This window comes from Colossoma macropomum, unplaced genomic scaffold (assembly GCF_904425465.1).
Source record: "Colossoma macropomum unplaced genomic scaffold, Colossoma_macropomum, whole genome shotgun sequence".
NCBI lineage: Eukaryota > Metazoa > Chordata > Actinopteri > Characiformes > Serrasalmidae > Colossoma > Colossoma macropomum.
This window is the reverse complement of record NW_023495168.1, coordinates 74,773-100,512: the sequence shown is the minus strand read 5'-3', so window position 1 is coordinate 100,512 and position 25,740 is coordinate 74,773. Positions and strand designations below refer to the sequence as shown.

At 37.7% G+C, this 25,740-nt stretch overlaps 1 protein-coding gene across 1 annotated transcript; it reads left to right on the top strand.

Moving 5' to 3' along the window:
• Positions 1 to 424: 424 nt before the first annotated feature.
• On the top strand, positions 425 to 22,668 carry LOC118801066 (SLAM family member 9-like). The gene is made up of 8 exons (XM_036561254.1): positions 425 to 479; positions 13,616 to 13,909; positions 15,929 to 16,192; positions 16,327 to 16,446; positions 18,961 to 19,001; positions 19,184 to 19,309; positions 21,247 to 21,306; positions 21,517 to 22,668. The coding sequence occupies exons 1-8, from the start codon at positions 425 to 427 to the stop codon at positions 21,580 to 21,582; spliced, it is 1,026 nt and encodes a 341-aa protein (XP_036417147.1). The 3' UTR covers positions 21,583 to 22,668.
• The last annotated feature ends 3,072 nt before the right edge of the window (positions 22,669 to 25,740 follow it).

Genomic DNA, 25,740 nt, shown 5'->3' with positions numbered 1-25,740 from the left:
ACCACTAGCTTGGTGCTAACAACACTGCAAATTTCAATAGGGATGCTAGGGAAAATTAGCATTATGCAAGTAGCTAATCAGACAATGCAGTGCTGTTTATGAAATTAATAAAATGGTTTCTGTATTAAAGATGGCTATGTAACGAAATACAACTGGCAGATCTTCATGATTTTACAACTGGAACTGGTTCATTGCATAAACAAAACTAATGAGTGGAATTTATATATATTCAAGCTGAGCTTGAGCAACTTTATGTTCCATGGAAACAAATTAATTCCTGGGGTGCTTTATCAGTACAACCACTTGAATTGTTTACATTATGCATATTCTATGTAATGACATTATTTACTGTCTCATTTTTCTTCATTTGGTTTTCCTTTTACTAACGTCATCATTTCGACACCACTTCCTTAGTTCTCACACAATGGCGATGGTAGCGCAGCTGATTTTTTTGCTCTTCAGTTTGGTCTCGATCACAGGTAAAAAAAAAAAATTACTGCTTATCACATCAAAGAGGTTCAACTGTATTATATCCAGTAATCATCTTCATCTGTAATGTAAAAATGGTTGATTGAAGAAATCATCATCTATTACTATGACTTAACCGTACTAAATGATAGGTCGTTTAGGTACACTCAAATTATAGACTATGAAATTAGTAGGACTTTTTATGGACAGATGGAACTTTTTGTTTTAGCATACAGTATTACAGTCAAAGAGTTTAACACAGTAGCTAAAGAATTTCTTTTTACATTAATTTCTGTAAACACTTGAAATGGAAAGCTTACTAAATGATCAAACTATGTACTATGTAAAATAAGGCATCTTAAGGAAATGTTGATGAAAATTGAAAATTGTTTTTAAATACTGGCTTACTTAAAATCTACAACTGCTTCTACAACATGAGGCATTTGGTTCGAGGGTTTCATCAGGAAATCACCCGGCATGTTTCCTGTACTCTTCTCAAACATATCTGGCACTGTGGGCTTGTTCGTCGTTGTGACTGTTTATTCTATAAGTTCTATGAAACAGAGGTCAGGAAACTGGGCAGATATTGTCCAGATATAGTGCACATATAGTAGTATTTATGCATACATGCATACATTTTTTTAACTTCAAAGAAAGCTTGCTGCATTACCTACCTCACACCGCCAATATGGAAAAAACATATATTCCAAATGTATTTATCATATATATATTCAAAATACATTTCATTTATTATATATATATATATATATTTTGCATAACCAAGTATGTATCAGTGGTGGACAGTAACTAAGTAAATGTGATTCGTTACTGTATTTAAGAAGTTTTGTGTATCTGTGGGCGACTTTTTACTTTCACTGCACTACATTTCAGAGTCAAATATCTTACGTTTTACTCCACTACATTATGAAATCGTCGTTCCTTTTGGCTTATGTGTGTATAAAACGTAACATTTTTACGTCAAAACAAAAGAAGCATGAAGCAAGCACACCAATCAGGGCACAGTGCACACTTTGTTTGTTGAGCTTGTTTTGACCTGTTGGACATATTGACCCAGTGCAAGCATACGGTTCTACAACGGTGTTGTAGGGCCACTGTTCATAAAAATAGTAGACTTCAAGAATAAAGTTGTAATATTTAGAGAAAAAAGTTGTAATATTTCGAGAATAAAGTCGTAATATTTTGAGAAAAAAGCTGTAATATTTCGATAATAAAGTCATAATATTTTGAGAGCAAAGTCGTAATATTTTGAGAATAATGTCATAATATTTCGTGAAAAAAAGTTGTAATATTTCAAGAAAAAATATTTGGAGGTTAAAGTGGGCTAACTGTAGGGGGGCTGCCATAACGCGTTGGCGTCTTGGATGCTGTACTGGTGCTGGAGTTCCACTTACTCCGGTCTGCTTGTGGATCAATCATTTTGATTATCATTCTCACTGTCTGTGAAATTTCATGCCCTCTTTGAATGGTGCGGAGATGTAGCCACTGATAGCCGTGTAGACGACCCTGCCTGCGATTCTCCTTCAGCAAACTAGACAGTTTCCTCCGAGTCCGTCTGGCTCTTTATTCTAGATAAACACAGTTTCCTGCTCAGCCGTTTCTTATACTAATAACAGGCTGGTGCTGATGTGTCAGGAGAGACAGGGAGACTGAGTATTTATTTATGGGTGAATTGATATGGAAGTATAACTCCACCACCTCCTCAATGTCCCTCACTTTAACACAAAGAGGTGCTGCCTTCCCTTTACAAAGCCTTTGGTCACAATATTGCAGCCTTTCCTGGTATTAATGCCACTTTAATGTCTTAATTCTACGACTCTTTTTCTCGAAAAATTACGACTTTTTTCTTGAAGTCTACTGTTATTAACAGTGGCCCTAAAATGGCCTTGTATGATTCACCATCAGTGCAGCAGCAAAATTTGGGATGCCTATTCCAACATAAATGATGGAACTAACCTAACTTTGTGTAAATAGACCAAAATACAGAAATACGTACACATATGCAGCTGTGACTGGCATCTTTCTTTTTTCAGAATTTATAAAACACTTTTTCATTTTGTAGTAAATTTGTTTTGGCTAGTTTATGTTTATGAACAGAGACCTACAGATGCAATATAGTAAAGGAAAACTCATTTGTGAACCTGAGTTTAAAACAAGTTTTTATTAAACTTAAACTTGTAACTAAGTTGCAAATAAATCTTAAACTGAAACTTTGCTTGTTTGTAAAAAGTTATTTCAGAGCCACTCAGTTCTACCTAATAGAAATGATTTACCTTCAGTGTTTTGTTCTTATGATAACTTTAATAGACATCTGCATCAGACTAATTAATGACATTATATTAAAAGACTGGTGTATCAAAAGTGGCACTAGAGTATTCTCACCTAAAATGAGTTAATGAAGCAAGAGTCTTCTTACAAAAATGGTAATAGGACATTAAAGTCATAATTAATCTTTTACAACCTCAATTCCAAAAAAGTTGGGACGCTGTGTAAAATGTAAATAAATGTAAATAAAAATAGAATGCAGTGATTTGCAAATCTCATACACCCATATTTTATTCATAATAGAACATAGAACACATATCACATGTTGAAAGTGAGACATTTTTGCATTTCATGAAAAATATCAACTCATTTAGAATTTGATGGCAGCAACGCATCTCAAAAAAGTTGGGAAAGGGCCATGTTTACCATTGTGTACCATCCCCTCTTCTGTAAACAACAGTCTGTAAACGTCTGGGAAGTGAGGAGATCAATTGCTGGAGTTTTGGGAGAAGAATGTTGTCCCATTCTTGTCTGATGTAGGATTCTAGCTGCTCAACAGCAGGCAGGCCAGTTCAGCACTCAGACTCTTCTTCTGTGAAGCCATGCTGTTGTGATGGATGCAGTGTGTGGTTTAGCATATGTTGTCAAAGCCTGTGTATTTCATTCAGCATTAATGGTGCCTTTACAGATGTGCAAGAAACCCATGTGCACTAATGCACCCCTATACCATCATGGGTGCTGGTTGTTGAACTGTGTGCTGATAACAAGCTGAGGTGTCTTTAGCCTGGAGGACACAATGTCCATGATTTCCAAGAAGAATTACAAATTTTGATTCATCAGAACACAGGATACTTTTCCGCTTCCACTCAGTCCATTTTAAATGAGCTTTGGCCCAGAGAGGACCGGGGCATTTCTGGATTGTGTTGACATATGGCATCTTCTTTGCATGATACAGTTTTAATTTGCATTTGTGGATTGTACAGCGAACTGTGTTCACAGACAATGATTTCTGGAAGTGTTCCTGAGCCCATGCAGTGATTTCCTCTACAGAATCATGTCTGTTTTTAATGCAGTGCTGCCTGAGGGCCCAAAGATCACAGCCAGCCATAATTAGTTTTAGGCTTTGTCTCTTGCATACAGAGATTTCTCCAGATTCTCTGAAACTTTTAATGTCATTATGTTCCATAGATGATGAAAAGCAAAAGTTCTTTTCTATTTTATGTTGAGAAACATTATTCTTGAATTGTTTCATTTTTTGTCGTGCAGTCTTTCACAAAGTGGCGAATCCCTCCTCATCTTTACTTCCGAAAGTCTCAGCCTCTCTGAGATGCTCTTTTTATACCCAGTCATGTTACTGACCTGTTGCTGATTAACCACCAGGTGTGTTTTTAGCATTACACATTTCCAGCCTTTTGTTGCCCCCATTGCAACGTTTTTTAGATGCGTTGCTGGCATCTAAATGAGTTCTAAATGAGTTAATGCTTTTCATGAAATGGTAAAATGTCTCCCTTTGAACATCTGATATGTGTTCTATTGTGAATAAAATATGGTTCTATAAGATAAATATGGTTCTATATGCAAATCATTGCATTCTGTTTTTATTTACATTTATTTACATTTTACACAGCGTTCCAACTTTTTTAGAATTGGGATTGTAGTATTTTACTTTCGATACTTAAGTACATTTGCAGGCAAATACTTTTGTACTTTTACTCAAGCGGAGGTCTAAAGGGAGGAGCTTCTACTTTTACTGGAGTAATATTTTACCTTGGGTATCTACTTTAACTCAAGTACATGATTTGTGTACTTTGTCCACCACTGGTACGTATGCAATAAGACACAGAGTATCAATACCTACAACACTTGCTTTTGGCATATTAAAGGTTCATTTGTTAATTTTGCTAATTTTTTTTTTAATGTGTGGCTGTAGTAGGATGTCAGGGTTACAGCTCAGTGTCATGCTTCCTGCTGATACACTATTGTCAAGTCCATGAACTGCATCTCCCAGCATCCCACAGGAGATTACATGATGCCCACACTACTGCCTCCACCGATCACAACCCACTTTCTTGCTCCAAGTCAGCAGATTACTAACTGAAATCAGCAACAGGTGTAAACAGTCACCTGGGTACTGTTTACACTGTTTACACCTGTTCCTCATTTCATGTCTCTGTATAAATACCTGTTTATCACACTTTGTCTTTGTGAAGTCCTGGCACTGTTTACAGAGCAAGCCTTGCAAAAACGCAGAAAAGACTTGTTAGCAGCCATACAATATGTTTTGAATGTAGACTGGGTTTGAGAGGTAAATTCAAAATCTTATCGAAGTAGTCGGCAGCACCCACTTGGTGAAAGCCTGCTCTAGGGGGCACGATATAAGGGAGACTGTAGGGCACTGCATCTCATTTACTTCACTATGATTGTTTTTTCATTCCAGTGCAAAAACATTTTTTTTTTGCACTTGGAAGAGCATCTAAGAGGGCATGTCATGAGTGTTTTTTCTTCAGAAAGACACCTGTAGGAGTTGTTTTGCTAGTTGTGGCATCTACAGATCCTTTCCCTTTAGTTTTGGTTTGCCTGTTATTTTTAAATGTTATTCGTACCCCAAAGCTATGATTGAAACTTAAGCCTTTTTACAAATCTTGTTATTCCAACCGTGATGCTGCTTTGCATTGTGGTTAACTAGTTCTTTATGACAACAGTTTTACATGGAAACAGACATTGGATCACTGCCAGTTTTGCAGGCATAAAACTTGCCATAACTACATGTTACTGCCTTAATGTCTTGTGTATAAGGTCTTGCTAAACAGTTTAATGTTGTTGTAATTAATAGTGTGATTGTACTGTTGGCTTTATTGGAACTCTGGATAATAAGACACTTTGACCAATGTAGTGTGAATACTGTAAACTCTTAAACCATGTTAGGGAAAAACACCCAAAATATTTTATTTATCATAAAAATGGAAAGCATCCTGCTAAAACAAAGTTGAGTGTTGGACAAAACAACTAGTGTCTGTGTAGCTGGCATATGCTAACAGAGGAAGAGAGTGCATGCTGTAAAGAACTCCACTACAATTTTTCTGAATCTGACACGTCATCATCAGTGGTTCCCCAAAATATTTGAAAGCAGAAGTGGTCACTGTATTGCAACACTGCTCACAAGCCATTTCTTTAAAGCATTTTTGTAAAGCAGTGCAGCAGTTTCACACACTATCAGGTCTTTCCCCTCAAGTCTACTTTTAACTGCAAGGCAAGGTTTGTAGCATTACAACCCAGTCTCGGGTCAGGCCATAACAAAGAATAATAGTGGGCTCCCTCCCCAGACCTGCTGCCAGACCAGACACCACTGAAACCAGAAAATGGCAAGCATATACCAAAATAACAAACAAAACAACTAATGATTACAAACCTAACTAACTAATCCCAAAAGCAAAACAAAACAGAAATACAAAGTGCTACCGTACCTCCCTGCTTTAAAACCAGGAGAAATGGTAGATAAAACAAAGTGGCACTCGTCCCCTACTTTCCAAATGTTCACAGAGAGTTTCACAGAATCTAACAAAGCTTTCATGAAATTTACAAGCAAAGTGAGGTATGAAGCATGTCAGGCTGGTCTGGACAGGTGTTCTTTCAGGTCAAGTCAGAGGGGAGGTAGCCCTGAATGTCTCCCAAGATGGTGGCTTGGCGCCCCCATGTGGTCAATCACAGACCTGCACATCATGGGAAAACACCTAAGGAAAAACACAGAAAATGGCCACACAAAGGTAACTACGATCAGGGATCGTAACAGTAGATAGAAACACTACAAAATACATTTCTGCTGTATTGTGTAGTCTGTAAGGCCAATATCAAAACAAGGGCTATATCTCACCAGCAGTAATGATAGCTGTAGTAATAACAATAATATAAAATCTATGAACAAAACAATACTTTGTAAACAAAACTGCAAGAAAAAAAAAACAGAAATTGGAGTCAAATTCAGTCTGAATTAACAAGTCTTGCAGAGCGGTTTTGGATTGCTGCTCGTGCTGCATCACTCCTTGGTCTATGTCTGAGTAGTTAAATGAAATTTCCTTTCCTACCTGCTTTCATTGATTTTGACTGATCTTTAGCCAAGTAAATACACTGTATAGCCAAAAACGTGTGGAGCCACTCCTATTTATTGAGTTCAGGTGTGTCAGCCACAACCATTGCTAACAAGCGTATAAAATCAAGTGCACAGTCATTCAATCTCCTTAGATAAACACTGGCAGAAGAATGGGTCATACTGAAGAGCTCAGTGACCTATGATGTGGCACTGTCATGGGGCACCACCTTTGCCACAAGTCAGTTTGTGAAATATCTGTTCTGCTAGACCTGTGCTGTTCAACTGTAAGTATTATTATATTATTTTGAAGTGGAAGCATCTAGGAGCAAAAACAGCTCAGCCATAAAGCGGTAGGCCACACAAACTCACAGAACAGGGCCACTGAGTGCTGAAGTGTATAGTGAGTAAAAATTACCTATTTTATCTTGCACGACTCATACAAAGTTCCAAACTGCCTCTGGAAGCAACTTCAACACAAGAACCTGATGCAGCTGCACACAAGCCTAAGATCACGTCGTGCCAAGAATTGGCTGCAGTTGTGTAAAGCAAGCCACCAATGGACAATGGAGCAGTAGAAACTTGTTATTTGGAGTATTGAATCATGTTTGACTATCTTTCAGTCTGATGGACAAATCTGGGTTTGGCAGTTGCCAGGAGAACACCACCAACTGGATTGCATAGTGTTAACAGTAAAGTTTGGTGGAGGAGGGATAATGGTCTAGGGATGTTTTTCAGGGTTTGGGGGCTGTGGGCAATGCAAATGAACAGCTCCACCATGTGGAGTTCCACCATGCCCAGGAGGAAGACAACAGACCAGGAACAGGGCATGCCAAGGAGCCCCACCACAATCTCCATGTCGTGCACCAAGGACACTCTTATACCTTAGACCTCTATAGATGACTGGGGGTACCAAATGCTAAGGAGCAGACACCCCATGGCACTTGTGCTGGCTGGGATTGTATGCCTCAGAGACTTTGTTCAAGCTGTGTGGGTCACCAGGACAACTGACACTTTGGGGGAAGGCTGTGTGGCGTCTGCCATGTGAGGAGCTTAGAGGGCGTGGCCATGCAAAGTGGCGCTACTCTCCCGGTTGAAGATGGACTATTCTTGTTGTGGTTGTGTGGTTTAGTGGTAGTTGTGTTCATTTGAGTAGTTCTGTCCATGGAGGGTGGAGTTAACGAGCAGTTAGAAGTGTCTACCCTCCTTAAACGTTGTGGCTTCCCACGTTACCCCCTTCCTGTGTTTCGTGTTCAGGCAGCGCTGGGCTGGGAATTTCTAACTGCCTGTTGAAACACATGCTCAAAATGAAAGAGCATTTGCTTCTACGTGGAAGGGTAATTACACTGTCATTAGCTTAGATGTGTTGGAGTTTAATCTAAGTTTAAACCTGAATGAGTCACATGGGTTCTTAAGCTCCACTGCTGTGTTCTGAGAAGCTGCAGTTTAAACTAAACCCAATTACTGTGTCATTTAAAATCACACATCTGCCACTAGATGGTGCTGTATCTCAGGTCTAACTGGGGCTTATCCTAAACCTGCTACAGACATCATTTTACTGAGGTGAAAGGCAAGATTATTATAATTGATGCATATTTTCAGCTCAGATATCTTAATTTTCCATACCTAGGTCTATATACCTTGTGTCATAATGTTTTGGGGACATCATGGCATGTTTTTAATAAATGCTATACTGTTTAGTTAAACACACACTGAGGTACCATACTCAACTAGAGGAAGCGTTAATCGGTGCAGTCTATATTAGGCTTTTTCAGACTGATTGTTCAGAAAAGCTAAAGATGACTTGTGTCCAGGCTATCACTATCAAAGGGAAACCACAGCAGACACACATTTCATCTCATCAAACATTAATTCTTCATTTCCACACACTCACAAGCGAAAGAAAGAAGGAAGGAAAAACAGTGCACTAACCAGGCGGAACCATTCAAAATGATTTGCGAAGCTAAGCAGAATGCCTGCAATGTCTTCAGTCTGGAGTCAGTGTGCAGTGTTAAAGTCAGACAGCTGTGCAACTCGTTGTGAGTGTGTGATAGGGGGCTCTTTCCAGTTGATTGCCAAATCGTGAAGTACTGCATGAGCAAAGATGATGTTGTTTGCCTTCTTTGGGCTGGTTCACAGTCCAATACTGAGGTAATTAAAGCAGCCGTTTAGGACACAGAAAGCCTGTAGAAATGCCTTTGTGGTTTCTGTTAAATTGTACCTCTGCAAGTGAAGTGGGCCTTCAGAAATAAAAGACACAGTTTTGTACACAAATAGTCACAGTGGCATGCATAGACTAATTTACATTGCTGTGTTAGGCCTGAAATAAGTGTAAATAAACTATATATATACACACACACACACACACACACACACACACACACACACACACACACACACACAGACAGACAGGACAGGAGCTAGCATCGTGTAGGACCCCCTCTAGTCCGGTGAAGTGCAGCAACTCGACGTGGCATAGATTGTGGACAGAATATGTCTAGTGGGATGTTGAGCCATGTCGTCTGAATAGCCACCCACAGCACTGTGGTGTTTGTAGGTGCAGGATCTCTGGTGTGAATGGACCTGTCCACCATATCACATAAATGCACGATTTGGCCAAACATGCAGGCCACATCAGTCGTTGGAACTCTCCGGAATGCTCTTCAAACCAATTCTAGACACCTTGGGCATGATGGCATGGTGCATTATCCTCCTGGATTATCCATCTCATCATTGTAAGGGTACGTGAAGTCCATGAAGGGCTGCAAATGGTCACCAAGCAGTGAAACTGTCAGAGACGTGTTCAGGTGGACCAATGGACCCAACCCATGCCATAAGAACACACCCCACACCAGTATGGAACCACCACCAGCCTGCACAACTGGGGTCCATTGCTTCATGGGGTCTGGACCACACACAAACCCTACAATCAGCCCAAAACAATTGGTACAGTGACTTATCGGACCACTGTTGCCAGTTCTCAGTCCAGTTAGCAACCTCATGAGTCAGGTGAGGCACTGTGTCTGGTGTCATGGCATTGACAGAGGGACTCTGGTGGGTCTTCTGCTCTCGTGTCCCATGGAAGCTAAAGAACGCTGCACTGACTTGCGGGATATGCGTGTAGGGCCTCCTGCATTGAATGTGGATGTGATTTCTGCCAGAGTTGCTTGTCTGTTTGCACAGAGAATTCTAGCCAGACACCACCAGTCACGATCATTAAGCACCCATGGGCAGCTACTGCACTGTCCACTGTGGGTGGTAATGCATGTATTCCCAGTACACGTGACACTGTGGATTGAGTAAATGTTAATTTGAGTAATATATCGCCTGATAAATTTGAAAGATTTTATATAGCAAAATATGTCCTTTTTATGCAGTGTTTGGTTTTAGTTGGGCTGATAATGATGTAATTTGACAGTATATCCGGTTTAGCAGAAGTTTAAGGGTGGATCAGGTAGACTTGTGCTTGTTTTGACAGAGCAGTCAGCTTTAATTTAATGCGCAGCTGCGTGAACCCACGAAGTTACCAGTTTAAAGTGCTACTAAGTTAATGACAATTAACTTAGCAATTTTGTACGTTTTGCTTTACATTGTTTCAGTGAAAGTATTTATTTGAGTTGAATAAAATCAGTTTAATTGATTGTTACCACATTTTTTTCTATGAAATATTTTATTGTGCAGAAACAATCAAAGTAATAGAAAAAAAAAAAGTCCAGCACTTTACATTATCTGGCAAAGAGATTAAAATATATAAGCTTACTCTACCTGGTCATCATTTGGCCATGTGTTCTCATTCACATCACACCTAAAGTCCTCTCTTGCTTATAAACTGAGCTGGACTCATAAAGGACCATCCATTGTGATCAAAATAAATCCAGAATTGACCTCTTTTATAGACGGTCAGTACCTGGATAAGGTTCAGCTCAGTTGTCATTTGCTCTTTTTATGTACATTCAATCATTACTTTGTCTCTATATCATTTATTTATTTATTTATTTATTTATTTAGGCTTTGTTTGTTCAATGTAGTATTTGTGAATAAGCACACTGATTTGCAGTTTATGTTTATGCTATTCTGGAGTCAGGAGTAACAGTTTTGAAACAGTGTTTGCAAGCATTTGCAGTTTGAGCTACAGAAATTTAGTTTTGTGAACTAACTATTCAAATAATTTAGGAAGCAGTGGTCCCTGAATGCATACTGTATTCAAACAAGGAAAAACTTGTTCATGGTTTGATCCAAGTGCCAAGAGCACTGAATTGACCATGTGATGAGTTTTGAAAAAGAGAACTGTATTGAACATGTTTATTAGCAGTTGTAAAAAAAACTGTGATATCTCTGTAAGATCAGATGAGGCAATAATGGCTGTGTTTATTTACAACGGAACTAAGAAAACACAACGAGAAAACACAATAAGAATGCATTATAATACACAAAATATGCATTATAAGTCTTATATGGCTCCTTTTTGTCCTATCTAATGTGTATTTTTGTATTTTCGCAATATATTTTTGTGATGTTTACTACTGTAGTTATTTCACAAGGATTACAATGCATAAGTCATTATACTACAAATCTGTATGAATATAAATGATTTTACCCTTGCCAAGAAGCCTCAGTAGGTAGTCTAATAGCTGAATATTTTACACTTAATTAATTAAAATATATTATCTTGAGTTTGCAGGGTCCCATATAAAGTAAAAACAAATTACGATTCAGTTTGCCATTCAAATGGGTAAAATTCCAGTCATATATTGATTGTTGTGAAAAACATGTGTTATCACATGATGTGTTAGGCTAGTGCAGACATTACTCATTGCGTGAAAACTCCTGACTAAGAAAAACATATTTGTGGGTTTAGGTCATGGCTGCTAACTGCATTTATACTGTGTTCACGCTGTGTTAGATTGTGCAGTTAAGATTTTTACAATTTATCCAGTGAGAGTAAAATAATATCAAACATGATGAAAACTTGAAAAAATGGAGACATGGTTGCACCCACACACACACATCGTCTAAGCCGCTTCTCCTTCTGGGTGTGAGAGCATCCATTTTGTCAAAAAAAAAAAAAATTCAAGAAAATAACACAGGACCTCCACCAAGTGCAATATTGTGTCTCTTATGGGGATTTTGAACTCTCATGCTGTTTCTCTGAAGGAATTTTGAGGAGAATCACAATTATGTCTCCTGACCAATCAAAGATCAACATTTCACCAGAAACATTTTTCTTTAGGCTGACCAAACACGGTGGGACCATATTTACAGTGTCATTCTCCTGATTTGTGAAAAGATCATCTATCAATGTTAAAAAATATATATGTTTGGCTTTTACAAAATGTTCAAATGTTTTCTATTCCCACTTGTTTAGACGTAGAACTAGAATATAAAAGAGCGAAGAAAATAATAATAATAATTTCCTTTCTCAACATAAGTTTTGATTAAAGTAGTTCAGATTTGACTGTGCCCTCTGTCCAGCTTCTCTCATTGTCTTGCTGTGAACAAGAACATGGCTGATCAGTTTTAGACACATCTCATCTGTAATGTGGTCTTTTGCGTGTTGTCTTCCTTCTACATTTCTTGACCACTCTGCTCCAGCCTCCACTCTTCCTCTGGTCCTTTTTTTGGTTTACATTTCACCAAAAATTACTAAGTCCCTTTTTGTGTACACAAACCCCGTTATCAGTGTTTGTTTTCATCTTTAGAAATATATATATGAGCTTTTAAGCTTGTTAGTGTGTAAATCACAAACGGCAGCAGTGTGTTTCATTATAGTACTGGGGGTTTTGTGCATTGAATGGCAGTGATTTCTGTATGATGCATGTGGGAATACAGTGCTTTGTGATGACACTTGTGTTTACTGATATTCAAAACAATGTTTAGGAGATTTGCAGTGTGTGTGTGTATCTGGAGATTACTGCCTACACATTTGGAGTCGTCCTTTTGGCAATTGATGGAAGTTGGTTTTGGAAACTGGGTTTAGAGTATCAGTTTGTGTGTTTGATTGAAAAAAACTGCAAGTTTTTTAGAAATGGAGAAAAACTGGAGCATGGCCTGTGCTACGCCGAGTTGAGAAAGAACACCAGTGGCAGGTGTGAATGTTTCAGCAAGGATATTACTTGTTCAATTATGTTCCAAACACACAAAACAAAAACAGAACTCAAAGCTGGCCAACTCTCTGTGGCTTCTAGCTAGACTTTCCAGTCTTTCTCTAAAAGCCAAGCTTCTCCTTACGTCCTCCCCCTGCCGTCTCACATGGCTGCCATCAGCATGAAAGGTACATGCACTGCCTTTCCGCCGCCAAGGGATGGGCGTATGGCAAAAACTGTAATAAGAATGGCAGTAAAAACAGATTGGATCTCATAACTACATTCTCACTTACCTGTATTTCAGTATATTAGAGGCCATTTCTGTGAGGTAGAGAGAGAAAGGGTGAATTGGAGAGGAGGGAAGAGAGTTAACTGGGAGGCAGGGATATAGAGATAAAGAAGAAGGAAGAGAGAGAAACAGGAAGAATGTGGGAGAAAAGAGAGGGGGGGGGCTGGGAAAAATTAGCAGATAATTTGTTTCTCTTTGGGCAGATGATGATGAGGCTGGAACATTTCCTTAATCTTAATTACGGAAGTAAAGTTACTCTAAAGATCGTATGTATATATATATTTCCTAAATAATGTAACACAACAATGCAAACTGTCATAAAATACAAAAACAACTAAACATAAGAGACTTGCATAATAACATAACCAGAACATAACCAAATGATTTGTCTTTGTTCTCTCTCTACAGAGTCCAGTGATGTGTTCAGATTGGTTGGCAGTTCCGTTCAACTGGAGACACAGCGTCTTGTACCGAAGTTTGATGAATTAATCTGGGTGTTTAACAAAACTAATAATGTTCTAAAATATTATAATGAAGGTAAAACTAGGCAGTTTTCTGCTTATGAAGGCAGAGTGGAGTTCAATGAGGAAACCTACAGTCTGACACTGAAGAACTTACAGAAGACTGATAGTGGACTGTATGAAGCAAAAGCAACTGGTGATGTAGACAGAGTTGTTGCTGAGTACAAAGTCTCTATGTTGGGTAAGTCTTACAGTGTGGGATTCAAATGCAGGACAAAACCATTCCTGACACAAAACTGCTGCTTTCAGTCAAAATCATATGCTTCTATCCTTTATTTAACCATGTACATACAGTGTTATACGTCTGCTGAGATCTAATGTCTTGTCAACAAGAGAGGACTGATCATTTATAATTTAAAGGGCATTCATAATCAGTGTTGGAGTACTACAGTGTTACTTAAACAAAGTGATTCATTACAAATGACTAATGACTTCTCTCAGACTGTAATAGGATTAATTTACTCATTACTTCCTGTTTATAATCTGATGTTAATGAAATCCCATATAGATCTGGAACGTACAAGAGAAAATGCAGCAGTCCTTTCAGTACTTTATTTAGAAAGAATCAGCCAAGCACAGTAAAAAAACACATTTAAAGGATGTCACTAGGCCTGCCCTTACTCTGAAAAAACATGCCTGTAATACTTGATTAAAATGATGAAAACTTTGAAAACTGTTTAAGTTAACACTGTATTTTCATTACAGTGATTTGAGTCACGTTCTTCACCAACTGCCTTCTTTGGGGGCATTGCTAAAATTCAAGCAGGTTGAGGTGCAAAAAGAAAGGGAAAGGGAAAAAGAGAAAGTGTATATAGAGCTTTAGAACAGTTCTGAGCCTCAAAGCAGCCTCAAGAAAAGATATATATTTATATATATATATATATATATATATATATATATATATACATTCATTTATTAATCTTCCATTATATCTTCCCCTTGGTGTGTATTCAAGTCTTAAGTAACACAGATGGTTACCACTACCGTGCCACATATTAACAATCGGATTGTTCACTGTTCAGCTTGTCCAGAAGGAGAGCAAGCAGAGCAAGCAGGATGTTTATTGTCTCTTGCCACATTACACCATGTTATAATGTCGTGTTTGATGTAAATGATCAAATCAAATTGGAAAAATGGCTAATCATTTTGCATGACGGCAACGTTAAGTTCATATATATGCTGCTTAAAGTTTTTGCATATTCAAAATTTACAAAACTCTTTCCAGCATCCCTGATACAGTGAGTATAATTAGAGACATATGATTAACGCAAGTAACAGATTTCTTATTAAATCACTTACACTTCTGCATTACAGGAGAACATAATCACTGTAACTTGTTGCTTTATACAACGTGACCCCAATACTGTTCATAATATTGGTGTAAATTAATCAAACATAATAGAAAATAAAGCATTTGTGTATAAATAAAATATTATCAATATAACTCTGCTATCAGATGAACTAGGGCACTGTTGGCTCTGTGTGTGAAATATTGTGACTGTGTGTTGAGCTGCTAGTGAGCAGGGAGGAGTGAGATCCCCTTGCTGTGAAAACAGTTCACACATCTCTACAACCATGGCCATGCTGAGACAGTCAGCACAACTGCAGCTTTCTTCATATAAAAAAATTATGTACAACTGACATAATAAAATTTACATTTTAAAACAATTTAAACACTATTATAAACATTGACTTGCTTGCTCACCAATGAAGATAAAAATCCAGTTCACTTATAGTTTTGTAAATCAAACGCCTTTCCATTGGAAAATATGAATGTAGCGTTAAGATGGAAAAAGCGTAGTGCAAAGTCTGAAGGATCTCCAAAACAGGTGGGACTGTGAAAAGAGGTTAATGAAACTTTTAGGATTTTTAGTCTGTGTATCCTTAGTATTGTGTATTATGTTTATGTTCTCAACCATTGTAAGCATTTTTGGGTGCTGTGGAATTATTATTATTATTATTATTATTATTATTATTAATGTTGTTGTTGTTGTTGTTGTTGTTGTTGTTGTTGTTGTTAAGTAGTCATATTTGAGTCCAGGCCTCTAAGACTAAGTTTATTGAACTTCACCGTGTCCTGAGACAAACAACCAGAAACTGAAGTCACTAATTACTAATAATTATTCAAACTCATTTACTGTTGTCTGGCTTTCAGTGTGATTACCTGCACTGCAGTGATCTGTATGTATGTGTACCTCAGATCCAGTGGAGGCTCCAGTCCTGAATTACCAGCTAAGCAACGACACGTGCAACATCACTCTCACCTGTAGAGGTCATGACCGCTTTATCAACTCCAACTGTTACAAGGAAACCTGTGAGGAGAAGGAAGTGACATCACCTGGAGGTGTCACCCTTTCCCTGTCTGTCAGTGGCAGCACCATCATCTGTAACCATAGCAACCCAGCCAGCTGGAAGACGGATATTTTGAAGATGAGAGAACTTGAACAAAACTGTGCTGATGAAGGTACATACATACACACACACACTCACACACACACACACACACACACACACACTCAAACACAAACACATCCCCATTATTGGAACCTATTCTGTGCTTCTGCTGTAAAATTAATAACAATCTTTTCCCCCCATTAGGAGGAGATAATCAGAACCAGCACAGTATCGCAGTCTTAAGTTGGCTGTTGTCTCTCATGGTTGTCATAGTGCTCACCATCATTGCAGTTATCTTCTGCTATAGATGGAGGAAGTCAGAAGGTATTTTTTTTCAAATGCATGTGCAGTGTGAATGTAAGCTTCAAGTAACTAAAGTTTGTTGTCAGGGCTCAGGAAACAGACAAAATTAAAAGTACCAATCTTGAAGGGGTGGGGTGGGGTCTCCTTTTTAACCGCCCACTAAATCGTCTTTGTTTTATTTTCTTGATCCGGTGAAATCAGTCGTTTTTCAGTATGTGACTATGTGATGACATGATGTGTCACTGTCATTGTGATTGGCTGTGTCATGAAACTCATTGCTCTAAACATTTTTATAGCTGAAATGATCCTAAGATTTTTATTTATTTACTGTGGTTTGAATTTAAATTTAAATTAATGGTTTAATTTATTTACTTAATTTATTTGCTGTTATTGAACTATTTTTGTCTCAGCCTCTGTACTTAGTGATTTGTGCTATACCTTTCAAGATTTTGTCTTTCCTTCATTTTTCATAAATTAAAAGATGAAAACAAACAGGATGTTGAACCTGAGATCAATCTCATTAGGTGAGTTAGAAAAAAACGATCGGCTCAGATAAGTTTTCCATTGAAAATTTGTGGTCAATTATGTGGGCCGTGCAGGCCTGGTGGCAGGATTAATTTGGCAAGCGGGAAAAAGAAATGATTGAGGGGCATGAATGCTTTTACCCAGTGAACAGCAGGCAATATAGGCTTTTCCATTTGTAATACCTAACAACGCTCAAAGGTTCTTCAGCATTACTATTACAACGCAACACAATTGAATAGAAATATTATAGCTAACAAAACATTAAAGTTACATTTACTAAAAAATAGTGGTGTTGTCAAGCATGGAAATGAGTTTGAGTAGGCTACCTTGCAGAAAAATAAATAAAAAGTTTTCACAGGTTTCAGTACGATCAGCACATTCATTAAAAATATCCAGATGAGCTAATTAAGCTGAATATTAGTTGGCTACCTGGCTAACTATCATAAGCTAGATTAGCAGGATAGCTAAATTTAGTATATTATTTCCTAGCAAACGTATATCTAAATATGACTATATTAAAAGCATGTCTTCAACCTTCAACTCGGATTTTATGTAGTTCTCTGTTACGTGGAAAGGGTAATCAAGCAACCAAGCTGATTAATTTTAGCTATTATGTTTTAGCTAACAATAAGTACTGCTAGCTAAGTAGCTGTTTCTAACTTGAAATGTAGCCTATATTTAAAATTACTTGGCCAGTTGGCCTTCAACTTACCTTTTACCACAATTATTTCTTACTAAATCTTTACAAAACCTTCTAAAATCTATGTTAATGTGATTTTGCCACATTCATCAACATGTAATGAGGTCACACACATGAAATACGCTTGCAAGTGAAGCTCCAGATGGCTGCCAAAATAGACACAATGAAAGAAATGAAAATAAAGAAACAAAGAAAAACAAAATTCTATGAAACAGAGCTGTGAATTTTAAGGGTAGAAGTGCTAGCAAATAATATTTAATAATTTTTTCTACAGTTGAAAATTAAATTACTATGGCATCACTCTTGATCACAGGAATTCAGTTTACGTGTGCAAAAATTTAAGTATTTAGTAAGTAAGTATTTAATTTTTGATATCAAGAGTTCTATTTGCACTTTATAATGTCAAAATTCCACTATTAAGTATTCAATTTCAAATAGTAAAAATTCATTTATTTGTATAATTTTTTAACTAGTAAATGTAATTTTTACATGTGTACATTGAATTCTTTGTTACATCTATTATAAATAAAAAAAAAAATAGGAATAAAAGCTAAAACTGCCATAAAATCATATAAAAAATAATGTAGTTACAGTCTCAACATGTCAAATTACTCTTCACTGATTTGGATTGCAAGCTTAACTTAATTTCCGTAAACAGGAGTAGATTTGTGAAATCAAATTTGACTCAAGAAGAGGCCGATTTAAGCACAGTACCAGTTAAATCTGCCAATCTGTAATCCTTCTTAAGCAAGTCTTCTATTCTTACAGCAGCAGGTAAAAGGTTTACCAGGGAAATTACCAATGGAGTGGGCCAGGCATTAATTTTTGGTGGGATTGTGTTGTGTTATGAATCGCTACCGCCATATGTAAATGAGATAAAAGCCCGGCTCGGGGCTTATATAAACTCACATCACACAAGCATTGAATAGCTTATCTAAACTCACATCACACAAGCATTGAAACAGAAGGTAGTCCTTGTTCATGAATTAGAAACCATGTTACCACTGCATTATTAACTCTTAACCTCACTGTAAATCTGCTGCCGCATGTTCATAAAACATTCGGGACAGGCTGGTGTGGATCTCACAAGTGTGGAACAGTTTGAAATGGTGTATCATGTTAAAGTCCACCTTTACTCATTTACTCCTTTACTCTTTGTGAAATGTCTGTTAGTGTCTAATCATAGTAACTTTGCATGTAACACACTGTGCGTCTGTAATGACGGCTGTTTTGCAGTTAGACAAAATGGCTTTAGAAGTTTAGGATTGTGTTTACAGTATATTTTTCTTTTTTTGTTCAAAACTGCATAGGTGCCACACAGTGTGAGAACACAGTCTATGCAGAAGTTGAGGTAAGATTTTAATAATTCTTATTCCTGTAGACATTTAGACATTAATGACAGAAAATACTGTAATTCATGGATTTAAGGTTTATATTGTGAATTTGTGCCATATCTTCTTCTATGGAAGATAACATGAAACACAAGATATTATAATTTGATAATGATGATAATGATGATAATCATGTTTACAGAACAGTGGTGCAGCAACACCACCTATTGTGCTGGAGAGTCCTTCTACTGTGTACCATGTTGTAGGGAAGAAACCACAACCTACAACTAATGGACAGTCCAGTCAGACCCCAGTTCCTGAAAATGAGGTGAAAATGGCCAGCATATACAAAAAGTTGTCATTGAAATTGATTTCTGATAGATCATTCATAATGAGTTGTTTGATGCAGTTGGATCTGTGAGCTAGAGGAAAACATTTGTGCAACAATTCTTGGTCATTTTCTAAAAGGCCTGATTAGAGCTGTAGTGTAGAAAAAGCTGTCTGCTTTGTGTAGAATGGCTATGAGTCTATAAACAGTGGTCAGTTTTGCATGGAACGCTATTTGGCAACAGAAAATACTGCAACTCTCAGAACTCCTCCAGAGTTCGCCTAATGATTTTCCATGTTATTATTTCTCAAATTATTTTTTGAATCAGAGTAGAATAAGATCCATGAAGAATGTTTTGGTGAGAAAAAAAATATTTATTAACTCTGCTGCCTCTTTATTACTGAACTTGTATTTTCTCTTTAGCCCCAAGCTTGTTGACATCTCCTCTATTTTATTGCACCATTTAAGCCTTGAGTCTCACTAACCAGCACAATTAGTACACAGTTGCATGTGCAGTTTGTGTGATTAGCTAAAGGCTTAGTAAATGGAACATTATTGTCAGATGCATTCAGAGGGCACACTGCAGCCACATCAAGGCAAGTTTTGTGCTCCTCTGCTTCTCTGTGTGAATTCAAATGTATCACTGACTGTGTCTTATAAAGTACTGGGTAAAGGTCAGAGATCACCTTTCATTTTTCCAGTCAAAAATGCAATTAAGTACAAGTTATTTATTTTCAGCATCAGGAAATAAAGCAGAAAACATTTTTTTTTAAAGTTACGTCTCAACAACAAAAGTTTTTCAATATTTTGTGAGTCCACACTTTGCCTTTATTACAGCTTCTATTCTTTTCAGGAGTCTGTCTTTAAGTTTTTCTGCAAGGGTATTTTTCCACAACTCAGATGAGTTTTGCATTTTCTTCTTGTCAAACTCAAAGAATCCCAAACACATTCAATAATGTTGAGGTCTGGACTCTGGGGTGGACAGTGCATTGTTCTGAGACCATCAGAAGCTTCTTTGTCTGATTTTCTCAGTACACATCCTTTGCAGAGCCATAGAGCTGAGGTGTCTTCTCACAATGGAAGGATGGACTATGTTATGTTATACTTTTATTGATCCTACAAAATTACATTGTCTTTGTCATTTTGCTGTCTAACTATACAGTACAACATCACCAGAAGAGCAGTGGAGGGTTAAGGGATACTCAATCTGTTCTAGCATTTGAACCTCTAACCTTCCAGTTGCTGGCTCTCCTCTCCTACCACTAGACTACCAGCCACCCCATCTGTGGATTTTTCAGATTTGAAGTAAGAGTGGAGCTTGATTTTCTCTTCTCTCTCAAAGAGGAAAGCTTTACATAATGTTTATAAGAAGCAAGCGGAGTTGATAGTCTACCAGGACTTGCATGGTTGTTTAGAGCTCCATCTTCTCTGTATTTTTTTCTGTATCCAGTTTTTGAAGCTCTTGTTTTTTCACTTATTTTCCTTTGACTCCCCCCTTATTTCTCTAATCTCCTCAGAAATATCTCCTGAAAAATGAATAACTTGTGCTTAATGGATGTTTTGAAAATTAAGTAAATGAAGGGTGGTCTCTGATTTTTGCACAGTACTGTATTTAAATAATCTGTAAAACTGAAAATGTAAGAAAATGTATTTATGTATGTATAACAGAAAGTCTCTATACAATTATTTCCCAATTTGTCTCTGTCAAACCTGTTTACATTTTGATTCTGATTTATTGCTATAGCCTGTGATCACATTTAAGGATTTCACTTGACTATTTTTTGTTTGCTTGATTAAGTAACAGCACTATTGAATCTGAGCCAGTCCTTCAATCTTGCAGTAGACGCTTATATATGCAGTAGGTTTGAATTACACATGGTTATTGCAAATATTATTTTTTATTCATCATTATCATATCTTTTCTTGAAACCTTTCAGCAGCAGGCGACCTCACCAGACCCTGGAGTTCCTAACACCTATGAATCAGTTCCAGATCAGGTAAGGACAACTAATAGCACATTCATTCAATTGTAGAGCTTTATAGAAGCTTCACTATTGTTATCCAAAAAGGGTTTGTGATACATTTGTTGGCTGAGAAAACCTGTAAATGTGCTTCATTGTATGATAATTCTTTGATTTGATTATGGATCTGCAAACCCTTTGAATGTTAATTAGTTGTGCTTTTTTTCCGTCCTTTTAATCACATAGATGCAGCCTACGAAGCCTGAAACCATTTATGCTGCAGTTTCAAAACCCAACAAATCTGTGAAGTAAGCAAATTGGATGAAGCCTCATCAGATGTGAGAAACTAAAGCCACGCTTACACAGCTTTCTAAGAAGATTCCCAGTGATTTCACGGTCCTCTCGTGGGAGTCCACACACTTACATTTGGCGTTTCTCTCATGTGGTATGAAAGATGACTTTGGCCCACTGCTGAAGACAGCCAGTCTACCAGTCTACTATGTAAAGGATGAATCCAGTCTTTCATTAACAACTTTTTTCATACAATATTTTAGTTTATGCTAAGATACAGCCTTAAAATTGAGCAATTCCGGTCTTAGATGTCAGATTAGACACATTAGACACAACAGTGTCTAATACAGAAACTTTGTCATTATTTTGATGGGCTGGGTCAAGCCTTTTGCCGGCCCTAAGCAAGAATTTTTCTGAGCGACCCCCTTCTTGCTAGCTGATGTACTGTAAGATTAGAGGCAAATTAATGACAATGGCTACTACAAGCAGTCTAAATGTTTATTTTATATAAATTTAACAAGCTCATTTTATTGCTGATGATTGGATGTTTGTTTGGGGTTCTAATTAGTTAAATTACAGGTTCAAGTCCGCTACTCAGCATACAGAGGTGTGGACTCAAGTCATGTGACTTGGACTCAAGTCCAACTCGCGTCACAAATTTGATGACTTTAGACTCGACTCGAGAAAACTGAGAAAGACTTGGGACTCGACTTTGACTTCAACACCAGTGACTCAGACTCTGGTTCAGACTTGAGCCTCAAAGTGGAAGAAACGTGGAGAGAGTCTAACTGCAGATGGGACTCGACACAGTTGATTATTTTTCATGTGAATGGATTCGTTTTCTGCCGTAAACTGAATAAACAGCAACGCCATCAGGTGTCTGTTACTGTGTTTATGCTCGGTTTATTTCGGAAGACAAGAGAAGTGCTAGAGCTCGAGTTCGCTTCCATAAGCTGGAAACAAGTGAAGCATCAACAGCATTAGTGCGCCCTCGCTCGGCACTTAAACTCTATCTTACTGGAGAAACTGACCAGGCGAACTGACCCTTTTCCTCATAGTTAAACAAAAGAAACAGCTCTCTCTTTCTTAACAGCTTCTGCAGGTAAAACAAGGGCAACAAGCGACTTGTTATTCACCAGCTTCATAGTCGAATTTGCCGTTCCACCTTAAATAGTGCATTAGTGAGGTTCCAGAATGTAACTGCTGCACCATTTAAGGTGGAAAGAAAAATTCAAATAAGAAGCTGGTGAAAAAAGTCAACTTCAGCTTCATATATTCACCATCATTTTGCTATTTTTTCTGTAAACTTTGTTTAGGTTGGTCGTTTTGGTTTCTGTCATCTAGATTCAATTCAAACTAGCAGATTTTTAGTCAGCTGAACTGGTTCTTGTTTTAATCCTATGCACCCAATTTTCCCAAAAATCATCAAAAAATGTTAAAATTTTTAAATTAAGTTCAGTAGTACTTTTACAGTCCTTTTTATGAGTAGTTGCACTACTCTTTGTGTATAACAGTGTGCCTGTCATGGTTATCTGTGTACCATGGATTTTGTATTTTAGTTGGATGGGTAAAAAAAAAAAACAATAATAAAAAATGTATATACAGCCATACACTCACCATTATTATTATAATGTTAAATTAGCTGAAGAATGCACACTGACTGGTTTAGGACTCAAAGTTTAGGACTATTGATTCGGGACTCAACTTGAGACTCACCTGCATTGACTCGGGACTTGAATTGAGATTTGACTATCTTGACTCGGGACTTGATTCCCAAGACTTCAGACTTACTTGTTGCTTGCAACTTAGCGGCTTGTTCCCACCTCTGTCAGCATACCCCGGTTTGGTTGCGCCGTCCTCCCCTGCTGCAACACCAGTTCTTTGGCCGTTCTCTCCATCAGTGCAGCGAAACACTTCATAGCAACCAAGTACACAAATAATAGTGTGGGAAAAATGTGTTTGTGAATCCCAAATGTGAATCCTAAAGTGATTCGTTTTTTGTGAAAAACATCTCATATTATTCATTGGTGGATCTCATTTCTTTTGTAAACCGCATACTATTTATTTGTGAATCTTGTTTTATTTTTTATGGATCTTGTTATTTATTCTCAAATTATGAAACAAATATTACCCCTTAGACATACCTTACAGTCTGACACGCAGTGAAATTTAAGCTAACTTTACTAAGTGTTTTGAAGTTGGAGCTTGAAGTTGCCATATGACGTAAACTGAAGGCAGCAGGCAAAAAATGGTTTGGGCAGAGAAATTGCAGCACTGTGTAATCAGGCTGCTGTTTTAAAGCCATTTTCTAATATTGCAGATGCAACCAGACTCTGCTGTGCAGTGTTCTTCATATATAGAGGTTAAAATGTTTGAGTCAGGTCTGTGAAATACTGTAGATTGATGAATTTATGAAGTATCATCCTGTACACGCCTGTATCACAACTGGAGCTGTGAAGTGAAGTTTTTTTCTACTTTTGGGTTGCCTAAAATAATCCAGACTGATCAGGGTACTAACTTTTTTCCTAGACTCTTTGCACAAGTTATTGTATCATGCCTCTTCCGTTGTAAATATTATTCTTGTATCATACACTTTTGCAAGTGGCAAGCAAAGTAAAGAGCATTGACTGAAATCACAACTACTGTGTACTTGTGTCCTTCCCCTCCATCTCCCACCACATGCCACGTTATTTCCTCTCCACCCCTAGCTACATCTGAGGGGAACGTAACAACGCTGAACTAATGCACAGATATGCTTTAGCTTTACTCTAAAAGGACAGAGTTTGTAAGGGTTTGTAAGTTGTTCTTCTATTTTATGATGAAAATTTAGTTCAGTTCAAACACATCAACAAAAGCACAACATTACAAAAGTACTTCCACAAACACTTTACAGACAATACAGTATACTTAAGCAAATAGTATCATAAGAGGAAATTTGTCTTTCCAGTTAAAAATCCAGTAGATTCCAGGGGAACAGCTTCTTTCCTCATTGACTAGCTAGTCCAGGGCTGAATTTAGTCCCCAGTCCAGGCATGTTTTATAGGTTAAATTAAAGAGATCTACAGAACTTTCCGTAGTCCTCAACTGTTAAAACTTTAAATTCAACTTCAAAGGGTGCTTGTCAATGTAAGCATTCGAGCCTTGGGTTTACGGGATGTGGTTGGAGAGAGATTGGACAGTTGTTTTGCAGATTGCTGATAATTAAAACCCTCTCCCCTTAAAGGCAAAGAGGGCCAGACGATGCACACTTACAACAAGTCAGGGGGGTCACACATTCACATCCGTTTCTTTGTGTAGTTTGTTTCACCCCCTTTTAGCCTGTCTGTGTGACTTGGAAATATCCACACCTCATCTAATCATATAAAAGCCACAGCCACAAAGACAGAACAGTGGCACAACAGCACAAAGGTTAGGCAAAATTTAGCTCTGAGTCTGTGAAGCCAGCTGTTCTGAATACTGAACAGAGGACTTATAAATCTGGGCCATTTTTAAAAGATGATTTATGTCCTAACAAGTGTAGATAGTCTACCAGAGCCAGCAAGGCACGTTCATGTTCCTCTGGACTTGAGGAAGCTATCAATATGTCATCTATTTATTGTACTACCGTACTAGTCACTGTAGGAGCTTTAGATGAGTCTAGATGTTTATGTGTGGTTTGATGATAAGTAGTAGGTGAAATATGAAGTTCTTGTAGTAACCTGGTTCATTGGAATTGTTGAGAACCTACAGTAAAAGCTAGCTATGGTTGATAGTCTTCATGCACAGGCACTGACCAAAAAACATTTGCCATTTTGATTACAGAGAAAGCACAATGTTCAGGATGCAATCCATTAAAAATCTACCACAGGTGCAGTTTTTGTGATGTATTTGTTGGCTTCACGATAATCTACAACCAGGCCAAATGAATCCCCTTTCAGGGCTGGCCATAAGGCTGGTTATTGGGACTTTGGGTCAGAATCAATATACCCTGTCTAACCAAGTCCTCCTGACATTGCTGCATCACAGAGCCCACCACGGAAATCAACAGGATGCAGATGGGTGAAATTGCAAGAGCACATCCTAGTTTGCCCCCCCCCCTTCCCCCACAACAGAATTGGTGTAGTCTAATTTAGATTACTGTAATAAGACATGCATTGCCTTCGTCATGTACTAACACCAAAAGACTAAGCAAACATTTTC